General features: G+C 42.0%; 1 protein-coding gene across 2 annotated transcripts; it reads right to left on the minus strand.

The window, feature by feature from the left end:
• Window positions 1-1,940: 1,940 nt before the first annotated feature.
• On the minus strand, window positions 1,941-19,628 carry LOC129823803 (septin-2B-like). 2 transcript variants are annotated; one of them, XM_055882817.1, is made up of 13 exons: window positions 19,509-19,628; window positions 17,240-17,279; window positions 16,165-16,279; window positions 14,714-14,800; window positions 14,401-14,524; window positions 13,868-14,002; window positions 6,788-6,905; window positions 6,410-6,511; window positions 5,870-6,015; window positions 5,311-5,394; window positions 4,122-4,194; window positions 3,794-3,891; window positions 1,941-3,476 (listed from the first exon to the last, which is right to left on the minus strand). In XM_055882817.1, exons 2-12 carry the CDS (start codon window positions 17,261-17,263, stop codon window positions 3,805-3,807), a joined length of 1,095 nt encoding a protein of 364 aa, XP_055738792.1. In that variant the 5' UTR covers window positions 17,264-17,279; window positions 19,509-19,628; the 3' UTR covers window positions 1,941-3,476; window positions 3,794-3,804. The 2 variants fall into 2 exon arrangements, with proteins under 2 accessions (XP_055738792.1, XP_055738791.1); XM_055882816.1 differs by having other exon boundaries at window positions 5,278-5,394.
• Window positions 19,629-21,603: the final 1,975 nt, after the last annotated feature.

Genomic DNA, 21,603 nt, shown 5'->3' on the forward strand with positions numbered 1-21,603 from the left:
TCTATTCAATGTATTTCAACAAATAACACCTGGGTCAAATACATATTTTAAATAATTCACGTGTGCTGGTTTAGCTTGCCTGGCATATGGAGTTTGCACCTTTGGCACTATTCCATTGTGTTTGATATACATATTCAATCTGGGTCTAAAGCAAATTCTCTGACCATTTTGTTCAATATAAAAACCACTTGATCAGTGGCAAGTTCCAATGTTTCCACCTGTCCGGTTCATTTTAAGCTCCTTAGCTTTCCTCACACTGGCAGTGAACGGCAGGGCCTCGGGTGACCTTAGTCTCCGCTGTTGCCGGGTGGTCATAGTTATAAAGACTCCTTGAGAGCGATCACCATTTTACAAGCATTTCACTATGGGAGCTAGGCTAGTGTTAGGAGTTCATGCTTAACCACCCCCCCCCCCCTCCCCTCTGACTAGGTTGTACAAACACATACACTGGGTTACAGTATTAATGACACAGGTTTTTGAACTCAACATTCTCTGATGTGAAAGGGCCATAATCAAAGTAGCTCGTTTAGCAAAATGTTTGAGGAAAAAATAATAATACTGCTTGCCCTAGATATTTCCATTAAGATTCTGTAAAATGTCATATTATAGATATTCAATCAGATATGTCACTGTCATCCATCAAATGACTGCTGATGCCTACAGAAGATGCCTATTGTAGTCTAGTGATGACCACCAGGATGGCATAGTAGAACTCCGTTGGGGTGCGGGCGATGCCAATCTGGACAAACATTCCCAGTGGGAGGAACCTTGGCAGCAGCTCTGCCACAGGACACCGGTGATCAACAGCACCACGTTCTCAATCATGTAGCTGTAGCATGGAGACAAGGACAGGAATAGTGTGGGCCTAGTTCCAATTCATTTCAAATGCTTCCTTTACTTTCTACGTCAAATCAACCACTGATATACAAAGATTTGATGGGTGAACGTGCTATGAAATATTGCCTTCGCTTCCAGTCATCTGTTGCCTTCACATTCAGATCAGTGATTACCTCAATTAAGGGAGAAAGGAAACATTTTGTAGAAACAAGCTTTTCTGCGGTTAGTATTGTTTTGGCCAGCATACCCTCATACCAACTAAGCTTTAAATAATATATACACATTTGGATTAGTGTGAGGATCTCTTTTACATGTTCTCCATTGATGAACGTTGCATTTCAAACTGAACAGGATCACTGAACTCATGAATCTAAATAGATGGGCAAATAAACGCAATGTATTTTTTTCCTCCCCAATTTCATGCTATCCAAATTGGTGGGCAAATAACATATTTAAAGAGGAAAGAAGTCAGTTGAATGGATCAGTGACGGCCAAGAAGCTAGCAGAAAGAGGGAGGAGGAACATACGAATGTTTTGTTTAGCATATTTCACATAAATCAAAATCCGTAGTAGATTTGAGGCCAAGGTTACTGGCATACGTATACTTAGTCAAGGAAGGTGTAGCGACTTAGACAAGACAGCCAGCCAAAGAACCTGCATGCCAGAGGCAAGGAGACAGACATGAGGTTGTGACAGTGATGAAGTCGAGGAAGGTGGAGGGGCAGTAGAAGTGAGTTTAGTCAGCATGTTCTCCTTCAGTCTGTGGTCAACGAATGACACGGTCAAATCAACCTGAGGTGAACTGGCAATATCTTACTGTATCTTGAGTCAGAAGCCACTGGGAGAACATTACCAGACTGAAGATATGGTCATCTGTAAAAAAATAACATCTGGATAGAAGATTAGATAAGGATTTATCCCGTGGCTAGACGAGCCACTTAGGCTTGCGGTGTGGTATATTTACCACAAGGGCTGTTCTTAGACAATGTGAAGCAGAATGCCTTGATACAGCCTTTAGCTTTTGTATATTGGCCATATACAAGCCCCAGAATGACAAATGACGCAAACTAGAATCTAGCTCTAATAAAAACATTAATACTAGATGGTATACATCAAGGGTTTTATTTGACAGTTATTAGATAAAAACAGCATAAACTGGAATGTTAAGAACAGTGGCTTGGCTTGAGGGAGATATGGGCAAAGCTGGTGACAAACAAACCAGATCGCCATGACGATGGCCATAGCAACAAACTGGTCCTGTCCAACATCCAAATGTCAGTCTTAACCCATTGACACACAGCCATAAAGGATATGGATAGATATCATATAACACGAAGTACAGTGTGCCTTTACAGCATGACCACACAGACTGGATGCACTTTATTCCACAATCATCAATATCACAGGGGACACACACGAAGAAAAGCAATGTCACCTGCAATGCATGAGCCTGGTCCGAACATCACAGCAATTCAATTTACTTTCAGTTCGCCAGGACTTTCGCTTCAAATGTCAAATCACTTTACAATATGTTAAAACCTGGGGGCATAGGGAGCCTGGGCCCATATTCTGAGTGTCTCGGAGCAGGAGTGCTGATCTAGGATCAGCCCTTATGAAAAAAGATTGCAGTATAACTGAGGTATGCTGCATCCAAAATAACACTTTCTTACTGCAGTAATGTTAGTTATTCTGCAATTACTGTGTCCAAAATACCACGGTCGACTGCAGTTACAAAACCGCAAACTTTCCTTTGTGAGGTAGGTCCGCCAGTCTATATAACCATATTCATAACGATCTAAAAGACTAGACAGATTCTAGATCTGCACTCCTACTCACACTTTACAGGCCCAGGATTTATAGAGGCACATACTGTAAAAAACACCAAGGTATGTCTCCTTCATTGGTTCAGGGCTACAGGATGACTGGGAAGGTCACAGTGTCATGCATTTCAGTCATAACCAGTCATTTCAACACAACATGAGACAGGGTTAAGTGTTGCATGCAGGGGAGTGGGAGAAAGAACCCTGTCAATGAATCCATGGATTAAGAAAATAATTTAGCTGCTTTTCGAAAGACTAGATCTTTAAAGAATTCGCCAACTTTGGCATGACAACCATTAAAGAAAAAAAAACATTTTAGCTGTATGGCTCCATGAAAGACAGAAGAGAGTTGCTAACTAAGTTGTGCTTTCCACTTGTAACTTGAGCCACAGTTGGCAACATGATTGATCATTTTGTGAGTGGTTTTAGATGGGGCCAAGTGGACAGCCTTGAAGAGCAGCAGCTTTCAGCTTTCTCAAAAAAATAACAATAGCCACTATAATAAGAGCATACTCCAGGTTAAAGGAGGGTTATTCTCCATTTGGTGACTAACTGGCATGGTTCAATAGTATGGAACAAATTAATAATGAGCAATATGGAATATTAAAGAAAGTGTAAATATAAAACATAATACTGCTTATATAAAAAATAAGAAAAACAAAAGAAAAAAACTCAAAATAATTCCTAGTAGGAGCAAAATAAACAAAAAAGTGGCAAGCAGTACGAGACAAGGACCAGTTATCTTTCTCATTTTCACACCCTTCTCTTCTGCAATCCTTCCATCCATGTCTGGTCAAGCTCAAATAACAGCTTGAAAACCTGCAAGGAAAGACAATACCATCAAATTCTGACTTGTATTTCCTAACTTTGGATGTATATGAACACTCAAGGGATCAACAAAATCTGCTTGAGTATCTCTGAATAGGTCATAAAAATTATATTTACCACTTAGCAGACACTTATCCAAAGACACTTACAATGCAGAGAGTTTAAATATTGTACTGTGTTTACTTTATACAGGTATTGAACCCACGACCTTGACAATATAGACATACAGGTCCACAATATGCCAGGGTACATTTCAGTCTTCACAGCACAGCTTGGTTGTGTTTAGTCTCAAATGGACTTGTTGTTACCGTGGTGTATTTCACACATGCTGGACATCTCCCGCGCCGTCAGGCTTGATTTGCATCTGAGCCTGCATCTTGGTAATCATCTCCTGCATCCTCCTCAGCTGCACAGAACACAAAACAGCATTATGACCAACACATAGAAGAGTGACTAAAATCCCCATCCCCCCCCTCAAAACAACTACCTTTATCGCATGAAATAAACAGATCACAGTCATTCAAATTTGTGTGATACTCCCATAAAGGTGATATTTAAACAGACAGAGGGAGACAGACATAGTAAAACGGTAGTGGGAGTGGTGAATGAGAGGGATATGAATGATTAGCTATTTACCTCAGCCTCCTTCTCCTGCAGGATCATGTCCTTGTCCATTTCCTCCGGCTCAGGCCCCTGGCCCTGCCCCTGCCTGGAACACAGACACAGGTTTGGTGAGTTTGGCTCTTTAGGCTGAAGGCCCAATCATTGGGGAGACTTACCGTAAATATCCGAAGATGGACACTGGAAACCTCGTACATTTCAAGTTCTTGCAAGTCTGTTTTTACATAGTTTGCGCAATCAGAAGAAAATACACACTTCAATACTCTAATTGTCATTCATAGAATGAGCAGAAAAGGTAGAGGAGTGAAAACCCCACCGTGCATAGGAAGTCTCTGGAAGGCAGTTTAGTAAAAGACAAAATCTGGGGTGTGTGTGTGTGTGTGTGTGTAGTTTCCAGCATTTAAGCATACGTGACGAAAGCAACACGTAGAAAGAGCGGCAGGAGGTTAATCACTCAGAGAGAAACAGATTTGAGGGGGGGGGGGGGGGGGGGGTAGAGCAGTAGACAGCTGGCTGCTAAAGTGAAAGAGGGCAAGCTGCAGAAGCAAGAAGAGAGGGTCGTGGGGGTACCTCCAACAGTTCACTCATGGGATTGGACAGACCAGAGCATCATTGGGCTGATGACAGGCCAATGGGAAGGCAGTAAAATCACTCCCTTCTCCTGGATTGGCTATAGGGGAAGGTCTCAAAAAAATCCAGAGGGTCCACACTCCTAGAGTTATATGATACCCATACAATCTATATACTGGTTAAAAACCCATAGTCCACTAGGATATTCAACCATAACGCACTACCAAGGTCCAATTGTTGTGGAATGTACATCCAAAATTATACATCCTGTTAAAAAAAATGGTATTTTACAACAGCGTAATGTTAATGACTTTTAATGCTGATGATCACCTAACTACGTATTGACAGACGTTTGCCCCAGATAAGTGGCACTGTCTGACTGAGACACTGGATTAGTTACTCATTCATTGTCTTTATAATCAGATAAGTCATTCAATTCCAAGTCAGTCAAGTGAGTCATGTTAAAATTGAATCAACATCATCTGTTATATTCAGCTGTGTACGTGGCATTAAGTATTTGGCTGTATATTATATTACTAGGCATGGGAGGTTTGGGGGGGGGGGGGGGGGGGCGTAGAAAGGCAAGCAGACAGGTACGTACGCAGGAGACATAACGTAACCATGGGAGGACAACCTTCCGCCCCGTTTGAGGCGCTCCGAGCGGAAGTTCTCGTAGTGCAGGTCCTGGGTCACCTCCTGCAGATCCTGCATGTGGGTGCTGCGGATGGATAGGCATCAATCAATCAATGAAGCACTAAACCAATGACTTAACTCAAGTTAGTCGATCACAAAAGGCTTACCTCATAATGGAATCGCCAAGCAGTATGAGAGACAGGACAGCCACTACTTATGACTGATAAGTAACGGATTGATAAAACACACACACTTATGGCCGTGGCAGCGAATACGGATTTTTCACGTGCAGAAATCTCTGCATCTTAAGCTACGGCAAATCGGGTTCCAGATAATCCGGAACCACAGCCACTCTGTTTTTACAACTGACACAGCTTTGTAACAGACAAGCATTCATCGATAGAGAATAAACTAAATCAACCATGAACACTAAATCAAAATCGCCATCAATTTCAAATCAGGATTCTCAAGCTGTTATTCATGTCTGATATACAAAGATCGCAGAGCAGCTCCTCAGACAATAAGGCCCAGTGCAGTCCACCCATCTCCCACCCACTCACATCAGCATGGTGCGCAGCTTGAGGAAGTCGTTGTGCTCGGGGTTTTCCACTTCCACCACGCCCCAGGGGTACAGGCGACCCCGCACCTTCTTCCCCTTGGCCTCGATCTGCTGGTTGGAGCCCACCACCGCAAAGGGAATACTGGCCTAGGGGAGGAGAAAGGAGTACGAGGAAAGAGCAGAGGTTAATGGGTCAAATAGCTACCATGTTCTAGTCAGTATGTGGCCCGTGCAGGATTCAAACCCACAACTCTAAATCAACCAACGTGAGACCTTTTAAAATGTATGTAGTTCTGTCCTTGAGCTGTCCTTGTCTATTAATGTTCTGTATGAAGTCATGTCTCATGTGGACCCCAGGAAGAGTAGCTGCTGCTTTCGCAACAGCTAATGAGGATCCTTTGGTGTTACCAAAACACTGAGCTAAGATTTAAAAAAATTTATTTTTGGGGGGGAAATAAATCTAATAAATGTAAGGAAAGACCTTTTTACATTAGGAATCTTTGTAAGGAGATAAATTAGTTGAGGTGGAGGAGAGGGTTACTTTGAGAGTCCTGGTCTGCTCCTTGAATTCTTCGTCCTCGTCAGACTCTGCGTCAGGGAGGTGATAAATCTTGATACTATGCTCATCAATCTCATCCAGGATCTATAACAACATGGAGGATGGAAAAGTCATTTTGGCCATTTACTTTAACTGCGCTTTAACTTTTGATGTGTGTGTGTGATATATACACATACCTTTGTTACAGAAGGATTACTTAAAACAATACAGGCACATGGTGCAGTTGTGTCTGAAGTACGATAGCTACATCCACATACCTTGTTTGACAACACTTAACCTGTTCTCCTATCGTATACTGTTGAGAGTCAAGAGCTATAATATGTGTCCTACCTTGACATTGAGCTATACTGTGTTTCCTACCCTGCGCTTGAGCCTCTCCCTCTCTCGCAGGGTGAGTGTGTCGGCCTTAGCGATGACAGGGACCACGTTGACTTTGTTGTGGATGGCCTTCATGAACTGCACATCCAGAGGCTTCAGCCTGAGCGAGAAAGGGAGAGCGGGAGGGTGTAAGAGCAGGAAATTCCACAGGGGGGTGCTCATGTAAAGTCAAGGTAAACTAAAATGTTGAAAATGTGATGGTTAGTATTATATTGTCAAGACTGGCATTGGTGTGTGTCTTAGGGTTGGGCAACATCAACCTTTGTCCTATTGTGATAAAGCATTGGCACCCATAAAATCTTGGTATACAATGTTATTGCCCCCTATTGGCCAACCCAATATTTGTTCAATTTTTTTTAAAGAGCTAAAAGGAACGAGAGGACTCATGACAAAATATATTTTTTGTAGCCTATTCCTCTGTTAGAGCAGTGGCACGAAAGAGGTGTGCATGCCAACGAGCAAGTGACAGTTAATGAGCCTCAGTGGCTGTGCGTCGTGTGATGGGTTGTGAATCATCAAGGGCCCGGCTACAGCCACGCAACTCTGCTGTCCCCAGAACTGGATAATTATTCAATGATTCATGTTTTTGCCTAATCTTCCCCTTATTATTAGGCTTCTATACATTGTAGGTAGGCTTATATACAGTGCATTCGGAAAGTATTCAGTCCCCTTGACTTTCCACATTTTGATACATTACAGCCTTGTTATAACATGGATTCAATTAAATGTTTTCCTCATCAAGCTACACAAAATACCCAATAACAACAAAGCAAAAACAGGTGAAGAATTTTTTTGCTAATTTATTTAAAAAACAAAAATACCTTACTTAGCAAAGGGTCTGAATACTTATGTATGATACTCGAAATTGAGCTCAGGTGCATTCTGTTTCCATTTATCATTCCTGAGATGTTTCTACCACTTGATTGGAGTCCACCTGTGGTAAATGCAATTGATTGGACATGATTTGGAAAGGCACAGATCAGTCTAGATAAGGTCCCACAGTTGACAGTGCATGTCAGATCCTTCCAGAAGGACAACTATCTCTGCAGCACTCCCCCAATCAGGCCTTTATGGTAGAGTGGCCAGACAGAAGCCACTCCTCAGTAATAAGCACATGACAGCCCACTTGGGCACCTTAAGGACTCAGACCATGACATTTCTCTGGTCTGATGAAACCAAGATTGAACTCTTTGGCCTGAATGACAAGCGTCATGTCTGGAGGAAACCTGGTACCATCCCTACGGTGAAGCATGGTGGTGGCAGAATCATGCTCTCCGGATGGTTTTCAGTGGCAAGGACTGAGAGGCTAGTCAGGATCGAGGGAAAGATGAACGGAGCAAAGTACAGAGAGATCCTTGATGTAAACCTGCTCCAGAGCGCTCAGGATCTCAGACTGGGGCGATGGTTCACCTTCCAACAGGACAACAACCCTAAGCACACAGCTAAGACAATGCAGGAGTGGATTTGGGGCAAGTCAATGTCCTCGATTGACTCATCCAGAGCCCGGATTTGAACCCCATCTAACATCTCCGGAGGGACCTGAAAATAGATGTGCAGCGACACTCCCCATCAAACCTGACAAAGCTTGAGAAGATCTGCAGAGAAGAATGGGAGAAACTCCCAAAATACAGGTGTGCCAAGCTTGTAGCATCATACCCAAGAAGATTAGGCTGTAATTGCTGCCAAAAGCACTTCAACAAAGTACTGTGTAAAGGGTCTGAATACTTATGTAAATGTGAGAGTTCTTTACTTTTAATACATTTGACAAAATGAATAAAAACCTGTTTTTACCATGTCATTATGGGGTATTGTGTGTAGATTGATTAGGAAAAAAACGATTGAATCAATTTTAGAACAAGGCTGTAACGTAACAAAATGTGGAAAAAGTCATGGGGTCTGAACACTTTCCAAATGCACTGTATATGCCAGTTAGGCTATACACCCCTTTTAAAGCGGATTAACGTGCTTAAAATTAAGAATTGACTTGGCCACTTTAGTTGTGAGACAAACCTTAAAGCATATAGGCCTATGGGCTAGGCTACATTAAAAAAAGGCTTTGTTTCTCATGCTGGGCATCATTCACAAGTGATATATAATCCACAAGCGATAGTTAATATTGTCACCCATCAGACTATTCTTGATTTAATCTTGTCTTTACATATACTAAATAATGTGTAACATTTGTTTTGATTTAGACTGGACCATTATCATGCACCTGTATTGAAACACGGGCAGCAGGAAAAAATATCATCCATGCACTTAAACGGCGAATGGAGGACGCTTTTCCCCGTGGTTTGTTTTCATGCCAGCCAGGTAGGCTATACTCCTGTTGTAAAGAGAAGCAATGTGCTTAAATATTAGGAAAGTTGATAAATAAAAGTAGGCCTAGCCTATAGAAAGCTGATGGGATCCTCTTTTTACGAGGCCATCACTGTTTTCTCACACAATTGCATTGCCTATAGAATTGTTGCGCAACATGAGCTCATGGGCTCTCATGAAGTGTTTGATTGGATTTTCTAATAAAATTTGCATTGATGTCAGAGTGATTAGAGGGAGAATAGAGTGCTGAGTACCAGGCAGTTAGCACGTTTGGTAGGCTATTAATGACCAGCAGAAACATCAGAGCTTGGACAAGCCTAATTACAGTGACTAAACGGTCATGTAGTTTCTGGTTTCAATGATGTTTCTAGAGACAATATCTCTCAATACCTAGGTTTACCTCCACTGTATTCACATCCTACCATACCTTTGTCTGTACATTATTCCTTGAAGCTATTTTATCGCCCCCAGAAACTTCCTTTTACTCTCTGTTCTAGACGACCAATTCTCATAGCTTTTAGCCGTACCCTTATCCTACTCCTCCTCTGTTCCTCTGGTGATGTAGAGGTGAATCCAGGCCCTGCAGTACCTAGCTCCACTCCTATTCCCCAGGCGCTCTCTTTTGATGACTTCTGTAACCGTAATAGCCTTGGTTTCATGCATGTTAACATTAGAAGCCTCCTCTCTAAGTTTGTTTTGTTCACTGCTTTAGCACACTCTGCCAACCCAGATGTTTTAGCCGTGTCTGAATCCTGGCTTAGGAAGACCACCAAAAATTCTGACATTTTCATCCCTAACTACAAGATTTTCAGACAAGATAGAACAGCCAAAGGGGGCGGTGTTGCAATCTACTGCAAATATTGCCTGCAGAGTTCTGTTTCACTATCCAGGTCTGTTCCCAAACAATTTGAACTTCTACTTTTAAAAATCCACCTCTACTAAAAAAAAGTCTCTCACCGTTGCCGCCTGCTATAGACCACCCTCTGCCCCCAGCTGTGCTCTGGACACCATATGTGAACTGATTGCCCCCCATCTATCTTCAGAGCTCGTGCTGCTAGGCGACCTAAATTGGAACATGCTTAACACCCCAGCCATCCTACAATCTAAGCTTGATGCCCTCAATCTCACACAAATTATCAATGAACCTACCAGGTACCACCCCAATTCCGTAAACACGGGTACCCTCATAGATATCATCCTAACCAACTTGCCCTCCAAATACACCTCTGCTGTTTTCAACCAAGATCTCAGCGATCACTGCCTCATTGCCTGCATCCGTAATGGGTCAGCGATCAAACGACCTCCACTCATCACTTTCAAACGCTCCCTGAAACACTTCAGCGAGCAGGCCTTTCTAATCGACCTGGCCGAGGTATCCTGGAAGGATATTGATCTCATCCCGTCAGTAGAGGATGCCTGGATATTTTTTTTAAAATGCCTTCCTCACCATCTTGAATAAGCATGCCCCATTCAAGAAATTTAGAATCAGGAACAGATATAGCCCTTGGTTCTCTCCTGACCTGACTGCCCTTAACCAACAGAAAAACATCCTATGGCGTTCTGCATTAGCGTCGAACAGCCCCCGTGATATGCAACTTTTCAGGGAAGCTAGAAACCAGTTAGAAAAGCCAAGGCTAGCTTTATCAAGCAGAAATTTGCTTCCTGCAATACAAACTCAAAAAAGTTCTGGGACACTGTAAAGTCCATGGAGAATAAGAACACCTCCACCCAGCTTCCAACTGCACTGAAGATAGGAAACACTGTCACCACCGACAAATCCACTATAATTGAGAATTTCAATAAGCATTTTTATACGGCTGGCCATGCTTTCCAACTGGCTACCCCTACCCCGGTCAACAGCACTGCCCTCCCCTCTGCTACTCGCCCACGCCTTCCCCATTTCTCTTTCTCCCAAATACAGTCAGCTGATGTTCTGAAACGCTGCAAAATTTGGACCCTTACAAATCAGCCGGGCTAGATAATCTGGACCCTTTCTTTCTAAAACTATCTGCGGAAATTGTTGCCACCCCTATTACCAGCCTTTTCAACCTCTCGTGTCGTCTGAGATTCCCAAAGATTGGAAAGCAGCTGCGGTTATCCCCCTCTTCAAAGGGGGGGGACACTCTTGACCCAAACAGCTACAGACCTATATCTATCCTACCCTGCCTTTCTAAGGTCTTCGAAAGCCAAGTCAACAAACAGATTACCGACCATTTCGAATCCCACCATACCTTCACCGCTATGCAATCTGGTTTCAGAGCTGGTCATGGGTGCACCTCAGCCACGCTCAAGGTCATAAACGATATCTTAACCGCCATCGATAGGAAACAATACTGTGCAGCCATATTCATTGACCTGGCCAAGGCTTTTGACTCTGTCAATCACCACATCCTCATCGGCAGACTCGACAGCCTTGGTTTCTCTAATGATTGCCTCGCCTGGTTCACCAACTACTTCTCTGATCGAGTTCAGTGTGTCAAATCGGAGGGTCTGTTGTCCGGACCTCTGGCAGTCTATGGGGGTGCCACAGGGTTCAATTCTTGGACCGACTCTCTTCTCTGTATACATCAATGATGTCGCTCTTGCTGCTGGTGAGTCTCTGATCCACCTCTACGCAGACGACACTATTCTGTATACTTCTGGCCCTACTTTTGACACTGTGTTAACAACCCTCCAGGCGAGCTTCAATGCCATACAACTCCCCTTCCGTGGCCTCCAATTGCTCTTAAATACAAGTAAAACTAAATGCATGCTCTTCAACCGATCGCTGCCTGCACCTGCCCAACATCACTACTCTAGACGGCTTTGACTTAGAATATGTGGACAACTACAAATACCTAGGTGTCTGGTTAGACTGTAAACTCTCCTTCCAGACTCACATCAAACATCTCCAATCCAAAGTTAAATCTAGAATTGGCTTCCTAATCCGCAACAAAGCATCCTTCACTCATGCTGCCAAACATACCCTTGTAAAACTGACCATCCTACCAATCCTCGACTTCGGTGATGTCATTTACAAAATAGCCTCCAAAACCCTACTCAATAAATTGGATGCAGTCTATCACAGTGCCATCCGTTTTGTCACCAAAGCCCCATATACTACCCACCACTGCGACCTGTACACTCTCGTTGGCTGGCCCTTGCTTCATACTCGTCGCCAAACCCACTGGCTCCAGGTCATCTACAAAACCCTGCTAGGTAAAGCCCCCCCTTATCTCAGCTCGCTGGTCACCATAGCAGCACCTACCTGTAGCACGCGCTCCAGCAGGTGTATCTCTCTGGTCACCCCCAAAACCAATTCTTCCTTTGGCTGCCTCTCCTTCCATTTCTCTGCTGCCAATGACTGGAACAAACTACAAAAATCTCTGAAACTGGAAACACTTGTCTCCCTCACTAGCTTTAAGCACCAGCTGTCAGAGCAGCTCATAGATTACTGCACCTGTACATAGCCCATCTATAATTTAGCCCAAACAACTACCTCTACCTACTGTATTTATTTATTTTGCACCCCATTATTTCTATCTCTACTTTGCACCTTCTTCCACTGCAAACCAACCATTCCAGTGTTTTTTTTTACTTGCTATATTGTATTTACTTCGCCACCATGGCCTTTTTTATATTTTTATTTATATATATATTTTATTTGCCTTCACCTCCCTTATCTCACCTCACTTGCTCACATTGTATATATACTTATTTTTCACTGTATTATTGACTGTATGTTTGTTTTACTCCATGTGTAACTATGTGTTGTTGTATGTGTCGAACTGCTTTGCTTTATCTTGGCCAGGTCGCAATTGTAAATGAGAACGTGTTCTCAATTTGCCTACCTGGTTAAATAAAGGTGAAATAAAATAAAAAAATAAAAATGTAGAACTTGACAGACGTCATAACTCGTGACCAGTGGTGTGGCGGTACTACGGTCACCGTAACAACCCTAGACGGAGCTTTCACCAAAGCAGCGCAAAATGTCCAGTCAGAAAATGTTTTTTTTTTTTGGTCTCTCTCAATATCAGATGATCTAGGACATATAGCCAAACGCCTATATTGTTTTTTAAAGCGGTGTCAAATTATTTTAAAAGCACAATTTGGTATTTTCTCTCCATTTTGATGTGACTATTATTTCAGTTTTTGTGCATACTTGCTTTTCTCCTGCCACGCTACCTCATATTAAAACAATACATTTTTGCTATTATTTTCTTCTGAAATAGACATTTTCCCCATATCATGCTTCTTTAGACCTGTCTAAAATAAATAAATGGATTTATTTTGAAGGTGTAGGTTAGATTACATAGATTTATTAAACTTTTTTAAATTACTTGTAAGCTGTGTGTGGAAGCCAGGAGATGTTACATGTGTTTGTTAATTAACGGTCAATTACTGTGAGACTGACAGTTATTTGCTTGACAATCACCAGCTGACAACATTTTGTGACCCGCCACAGCCCTAACTCTGTCTACAGTGTTTTCTTGCATTCTATGAATTGTTTAAAACAAATGTATTGAAAATGGTTACGCAGGCTATAGCATGGCCCTGCTATGGGTTGCCCAGTCAGCTCTATACTGCCTAGTGCCAGTCAAGTTGAAATAGGCTATGCATTGTCGGTCACATCACCATCGATGATGGCTGTCAATCAGCTTCAAAATCCGATACGGTCACCCAACCCTTGTGTGTGTGGTGTGTGGTGTGTGGTGTGTGTGTGTGTGTGGTGTGTGTGTGTGTGTGTGGTGTGTGTGTGTGTACCCATGGCCCAGCGGGGAGATGAAATAGAAGCAGCAGTGAACGCGGTTGTCCACGATGTGCCGGCGGTTCAGACCACTCTCGTCGTGGAGGTATCTCTCAAACTGGTCGTCGATGTAGGCGATGATGGTGCTGAAACTGGGGGAGAAGAGGAGCACGGTGGTGGTACCATGTAGTTAAACGCCTTGTGACATTGTCGTCCCTTGTTACCACAGCAACAAAGTCTAAATATATCATAAATCTTTATGAAAACAAACATTTGATTTTTGATCTTTATTTAAAAAGTTAGGGTTAGGTATAAGGTTAGAAGTGTGTTGAAGGTTAGGGTTAAAATCAATTCTATAAATAGGAGAGGTTGAGCCATAATTAGGACTTTGTGGCAACCATATGACATGGGTACAAAAGACATCAACTGTATTCCAGCAATAACATATTTGTCCATGCACAAACAGATGTAGCTTATCATGGAGAAATAAAGTTATTACATTTGAATGGACAGGATCAGGTCCCCTGTCTATACAACCATAGCGGCGTACCAGTCCTGGCTGTTGATGGCGTCACCGTATCCGGGCGTGTCCACCACAGTGAGGCGGAGCTTCACCCCTCGCTCCTCGATCTCAACCGTAGATGCTTCGATCTGAACCGTGCGCTCAATCTTCTCTGTGGATTACAATTAAAAGGAGATATAAAAGGTTTTTACTTTCTAGATACTCTTGAGGCCACTGAATAAATGAGGGGTGATTTGGCATAATTGGTTTTAAAACTGACTCCCATTAGGTTATGCAGGAACAAATGACCTTTTGGGATAACAGCTGGGAGTGTGGCCGTGGTATGTGTATACGGTCATACCTGCTGCTCCGGGGATGATTCTCTCTGGGTAGAGATCAGTGAGGAACAAGCTGTTGATGAGGGTGGACTTCCCCAGACCAGACTCACCTAAACACAACACACAGAATCAATATAAACACTATCATTCCGTTCCAAAAAAGGGACCAAATTAAAAACAGAATAGAACAGATTATATTGTGCCTGCATGGCAAAACAGCCAATATAAAGGTAAAGGCAATATAACCAATATATCTGATTACTTTTAAGTCTACAAACCACAAATATTACAATCTACAAAATGTGTGCAGGGTTTTTCTTTTTACACAAAAAACCTAATATAGCCCGCTAGTTGGCAGACATCCAGCCTGGACTCTGTATATTAGCCAAGCACTAACCAATGATACACATTAGGCCTCTCATAGCCTGGGAAATGCATTAAGCTGGCAGTAAAACCACATTTTTCTAAACACACAGTCACACACAGACACTTTCCAACAGAAGAGGCCTGTCCAGCACACAGGACCACATTCCAGTCTGGTTTATTTTAAGGCAGAGGGGATACGTGTACAATAGGGCTCTCCTCCTCCCCTACACCACAGACAAATACGTAGATGAGAGAAAGGAAAACTAATTTTACACAGCTAAACCAGAGAAACCCTGCCTCCATCCGTTTACATAGAGACTGTCTGCAGCTGGACTCAACTGTGACCTAAACCAGGACCTCTGACATCATCCCTGACACATTCCACTCTCTCAGACACACACGTATGCCGCACACACACACACAAAAACACTAAAGGAAGTGATGAGATATGGAACAGTGGTTACTGACAGATGTGGGGAGGGTGGGAAATGTGAAAATGGTGAGGCTATGAGAAGAGGAAATGAATGCGTTTGTCAACTAGCAAACAACTGTCTGGGCTTACAGTCAAAGAAGTCACATTCCATTCTGTCGACAGCATGAACTGATGCATAACTGCTTAGCACAAACTAGGCCTAATCCCAGTTAGATTTTTTTTCTGTCAAAATAAATGTAAAAAACATTTTAAAAAGCCTGTACACAGTACATATGTTTCGTAAGGAAGAGATGCTATCCACCCACTCCAAATGAAGAGGAAAAAGGAAATGCGTATCCAAAATGTTAATTGCTTACTGTTGCCGTCCCGTTCCTAAAACGCTTATGATATGCCAAAACTGCGTGAACATGATCATTCTGGCACACATTCCCCATTCGAAGGCCAAGGCTCCTTAATCTCTACTGAACTGAGAAAAGAACTGCAGCAAAAAAAAAATCTGACTCACCGACAACCAAAGACACAGTGGTCTTGTGCAAAGCTCAAAACCACTGGAGTACGCATTCTGTCTAAGGCCCAACTAAGGGAACTATAGCTAGCTACTGCATACAAACAATACAACACTCGCCATACAAAAATACCAGACATTATATAGGTTACAAATATTGTGACACTCACCAACTACCATGAGGGTGAACTCAAAGCCCTTTTTGACCGACTTGCGGTGCACCTGGTTGGGCAGGTTGGCAAAGCCAACATACCCCGGGGTCTCTGGATTGGTAAACTGACCCTGCTGTAAAACATGAGACCACCACATGTCCATTAGAACCCCAGTCATTCAACCCAGGAATAGAGTAAGTAAACATTTCATTTTATTCATTTTATTCAACATTCTGCCTTGTAGCGCTTTTGAGATTAAACTTTCCTTATCCAAATGCTCATTGATGCCCGACATATAATTCAATGCAATTCAACGTCGGGTCTTCAGGCTAGGATGGACCTACAGTATATTATAGTAATCACATCTGTGGGTTGTGCAAATCACAGCAAACATTACAACCAGCAATTAGGCAGATACTCAAAAGAATCAGCTATACACAAATTAACTTTATCTTGTCTCTGGAATGCATTATTGCATTCCAATGTTTATGGCCCTAACAGGCCTATACATAAACCAGGGAGAATGTGCAGTCTAGCTAAAGGGTTTAAAGTTAGGCCTAGGCCGATCTTTTCAGTTTATGAACAGATGTAAGGAAGGGATTATTACACTACCTTTCTATAATATAGCTAGACTAAGCTCATACATTGGAAATGCAATACACCCATTACTGTTCATGGCTTTGTATAACTAGTGCGCCCCCTCTGTGAACAAGGGGCAGGACTGAGTGAAGCCTGAGATGGCAGCGTTCTCATGGAGCCTTTCGACACAGGTCAAGGCACAACTGTGAGTCCTGGGGAAGGAAGTAGCTGCCTGGACACTGGCAGCATCTGCTTGAGTGGCCATGCATTCTGCAATTAAGACCCCAAATGGCTTTAGGCCCAATGGTTTAATTCTATTAAATCCTAATTTGCCAAAGCAGATCACATCACGTTAGTGTAGGCCAAGTACAAATAAGCAGAGGTCATTATTGGAATATTATGAGGGAATTTTTAAATGTTTTTGTTTAACCTTACTTAACTGCCTGACAGTATTACATTCAAATGAGCTGTGGGGATGCAAGCATCCTCTTATCATACTCTGTTGGGAACTTACTTTCAATTTTTCCGCCTGAGACATTTTGCGCTCTTTCAACCTGCCAGAGAACAGAGAACATTAAAACAGATGTCAAATGTCAGGTACATTACATGATCAAAAGTATGTAGAACCCTGCTCGTCAAACATCTCATTCCAAACTCATGGGCATTAATATGGAGTTGGTCCCCCCTTTGCTGCTATAACAGCCTCTACTCATCTGGGAAGGCTTTGCACTAGATGTTGGAACATTGCTGCAGAGACTTGCTTCCATTCATCCACAAGAGCAATAGTGAGGTCGGGCACTGATGTTGGGCGATTGTGCAGGCCAGTCAAGTTCTCGACTGGCCTGCAGTCGACAAACAATGTCTGTATGGACCTCGCTTTGTACACGGCATTGTCATGCTGAAATAGGAAAGGGCCTTCGCAAACTGTTGCCACAAAGTTGAAAGCACAGAATCGTCTAGAATGTCATTGTATGCGTCACTGGAACTAAGGGGCCTAGCCCAAACCATGAAAAACATGCATAGAGCATTATTCCACCTCCACCAAACTTTACAATTGGAACTATGCATTTGGGTAGCTAGTGTTCTCCGGGCAACCGCCAAACCGATTCATCTGTCGGACTGCCAGATGGTGAAGCGTGATTCATCACTACAGAGAATGCATTTCCACTGCATCAGAGCGCAATGGCAGCGAGCTTTACACCATTCCAGCCGACACTTGGCATTGCACATGGTGAATTTAGGGCTGTGTGCAGCTGCTCGGCCATGGAAATCCATTTCATGAAGCTCCCAACGAACAGTTATTGTGCTGATGTAGCTTCCAGAGGCAGTATGGAGCCCGGTAGTGAGTGTTGCAACTGAGGACAGACAACTTTTTTATTTTATTTTACTAGGCAAGCCAGTTAAGAAGAAATTCTTATTTACAATGACGGCCTCTCAAAAGGCAAAAGGCCGGGGGCCTGGGATTCAACTTTCACACGCTTCAGGGGTTCCGTTCTGGGTGCTTGAGTGGCTACCTCTTCGCGGCTGTCCGTTGTTGCTCCTAGACATTTCACTTCACAATAACAGCACTTACAGTTGACCAGAACAGACATTGTACAAACTGACTTGTTAGAAAGGTGGCATCCTATGAAAGTGCCAGATTGAAAGTCACTGAGCTCTTCAGTAAGCTGCCAATGTTTGTCTATGGAGATTGCATGTATGTGTGCTCGATTTTATACTCCTGTCAGCAACGGTGTGTCTGAAACAGCCAAATCCACTAGTTTGAAGGGGTGTCCACATACTTTTGTATATATAGTGTACTTCTGTTTTCAGTAGAACATGCAAATACTATATCAATAGGCCTATTTATTACTTCAAGAGAATGACAACTGTGTACACTAACAAAATGGAGGACGACATAGCCTACATGATTTAGGGGACTGTGAGAGACAGGAAGTCTGCTCTCTGCTCAGAATGACTTTTCAAAAGAATGTCTCACCACAAAAAAAACAGCCATCCCGTACAACTTTTTTTGACACTCACTTCACAAATGCATTTGTTGCTCAAGCTGGTTTTGCCTCCAATTCTGTACTTTTATTTATTTAGCTAGTAACTTTTCTATAACTAAGTAACATGTCCAAACTGGAAGTGAAATTAAAACACTTTATGCTATTTCTTCCTACAGTTAGTGGAAAATTTGACTTCATCACAAGTCAGCTGACAGACTCTGAAGAGGCCAGAGAAATTGACTCGAAATAGTGCCGGGCATCTTTCTTTCAAAACTACCGAGACTGGGTTATGAAAGCGCTGTCTCAATGAATGAAAATACAACTAAATTATATTGTAGTTACTTCAAATAATGCATATCTAGCTGTCTCCGTTTAGCTAAATAACACAAAACACGAGTCTATCCAGACATTGAATCGTGCTTGAGATGCCTTGAACATTTAAATTAGTCAGCTAGCTTCTTAGCAATACAGAGCCATGTATTTATTAAATATATGGCTCTGACAATACCTAGCCAGTGAACACGCATTTCAAGTCGGGCTGTGTAGTTATAAATTATGTAAATTGTGATACATTATGATTTCCATTGGTGGCTAGCTCACAATGACTCTCCGGCAAGGTGTCTAAAAGCAAGCTTTGAAAGCTAGCTAACGTTAACTTAGCTAGCCAACCACTTTGCTAAAGTAAAGGCTAGCTAACAAGCTACGTGGGATGCGACAGGAAGTTAAAGCGACGTATCTAATTCGACGAGGCAGTGAAATATTACAACTTGCTAGTAAATACAATGCAATATTTACCTTTTCGATTGTCAGTGAAAGAAAACCGAGTGAGGCTGGATGGACACCTCAAATTCCGGTACGCACCGAACAGTTACTTCTGCACAGGGACCAGAATGCATTGGGCGTTGACTGTCCTCAAATAATGCAGTGCCTTTCCAAAGATACTGATACCTAATCGGTGGCCTTTTTATAAATAAAATCTATGACACAAATGTAATACTACTAGCTACCAAACTTTACAATTCGTACTAATATTCTTCTTCATCACCATCTTCATCGTAGTCATACTTCAAATCACAAGTTACAAAGTATTGGTCAGTCTGATCCAAAGTCCTTCAACTTTAATCATATAGAAAGCAATTTGCCTAAAGTTTGAATAAATCTGTAGAGTACGCTACGATGATTACTAATATAATTGATTATATTAAGCCTATTTATAATAACATTATATTATTTTTAAATAGTATTGTTTTAAACAGGGTAACAAAGCAACCATGACATCCAACCACTGGGTTGAGCCAACCTGGATGACTGCACTGTAGGGGCATTTTCAAGGCTGTGAATGAAAAGTAAGAAATAAGGTAGTCTACGATTGAGCCAGAGATATTGAGTGTGGGATTGAGTTCATTGTCCTATATGGAGCACAAATTAAGGCCAAAATTAGCCAACAGACTAGGTCTAGCTGTCTATAAACACTATCTTCACCACCCATGCCACCACTTGCAGTGCCACATCCTCATACCGTACGCCTAAATTCATTTGATAATGATGAACAGTATAGTGTCAAAGCCATATACAGTACACTGTATGCTCTAGTCAAAACCAGATGGGCCTCGGGCTCATGGCATAGCCAGAATTTCGTTGATGGGTGAGCCTGCAGAAATGTGGTTTGAATGATTTTGTTGGGGTAGCAGCTAACTTCCTTCAATTTTACACATTTTGTCATGGGGAAAAGAGAAATTTGAACCAAACAACACAACAGCATTGTATTTATTTCTGCACTGGCCTACTACTAGCTATTTCTTTAAACAACATTGTGATAATGTATTTCATCTTCAACCAGCCTTATAATATAGCAAGCTTGCTCCCGGTAGACTTTGTGCAAGACCAAACATTTTTTAACAAGAATTTTAGCTAAATTAAGGAAAGTTGGATGAAATGGTAGCCCGTAATGCGGTTTCTTCATAATGAAAAGGTACATTTTGTATTTTTCAAGTTGTGAGTTTGCCGCCAACAACCAGATAACGGTAAAAAAAACGACAGCTACAAATTAATCCTGGACAGCAACGATTTCGTGTCTTTATGGTTGGTATGTGGTTATTTATACGTCAACATCTGCGGCTTTTGCAAGCGGCTTGTTGGTCGAGACAAGAGGTCATCAACTAGATTCAGTTGCGCGTTTATTTTTTCTTGAGTTGGTGGTCAGGGTGCCGGAACATAATACAAATAATTCGTGGACTGCAAATTGACCTCAATAAATCCAAACAGATATGTTATTTGACTAAAACATAATAATTTCAAACCTTGCTTACATTTGTATATGATCACATCGTATTATGCGTTGGGAAGAGATTTCCAAAATTAAAATAATTTGAAGTTTATTTCCTGGTGTTTTTACAGCGTTTTTTGTCCAACAATGAAAATGTATTGCTCAGAAAACTTAAAACCACACGTGGGCCAAATTCGTCCAAATCGACCCACAGGCTGCCAGTTGATGAACCCTGGTCACTGGACTTCTGGGGTATGATTCTCATCTTTTTTTAATTTTGTATTTTTAGGGATAGATAAGCTTTAATATTGCAAACATTTTTGGGGTTCTAACAATGTAATTGTCTGCATCATTTTCAATCCCCCATTTATAAATATTTTTATATGTTTCCCTTCTTTATTATTTTCCCCTAACCCTATCACCTCTCCCATAATTGGAGTAATCTAATGGACAACAATAGTTGGGCTTCTACTTCCAGTTTATACATACTATATACATTTTACGGACACGCAATATTTTACATTAGTTACATATTTTTATTTGTTTTTAGTCCCACCCTTCAGCTACCCTCAACCCCTCCCATCTATCTCTGAAAACCACCCAGTTTTGATTTCTAATTGTCAT

This window comes from Salvelinus fontinalis, chromosome 26 (genome assembly GCF_029448725.1).
Source record: "Salvelinus fontinalis isolate EN_2023a chromosome 26, ASM2944872v1, whole genome shotgun sequence".
Taxonomy (NCBI): domain Eukaryota; kingdom Metazoa; phylum Chordata; class Actinopteri; order Salmoniformes; family Salmonidae; genus Salvelinus; species Salvelinus fontinalis.

Coding starts and splice junctions, on each gene's coding strand:
- LOC129823803 (XM_055882816.1), bottom strand. CDS start 17,263: ATGTCTCAGGCGGAAAAATTGAAA. Junction 14,003..14,400: donor GCCATCAACAGCCAGGACTG/GTACGCCGCTAT, acceptor CTTCTCCCCCAG/TTTCAGCACCATCATCGCCT. Junction 4,195..5,277: donor GGTTACGTTATGTCTCCTGC/GTACGTACCTGT, acceptor TCTGTGTTCCAG/GCAGGGGCAGGGCCAGGGGC.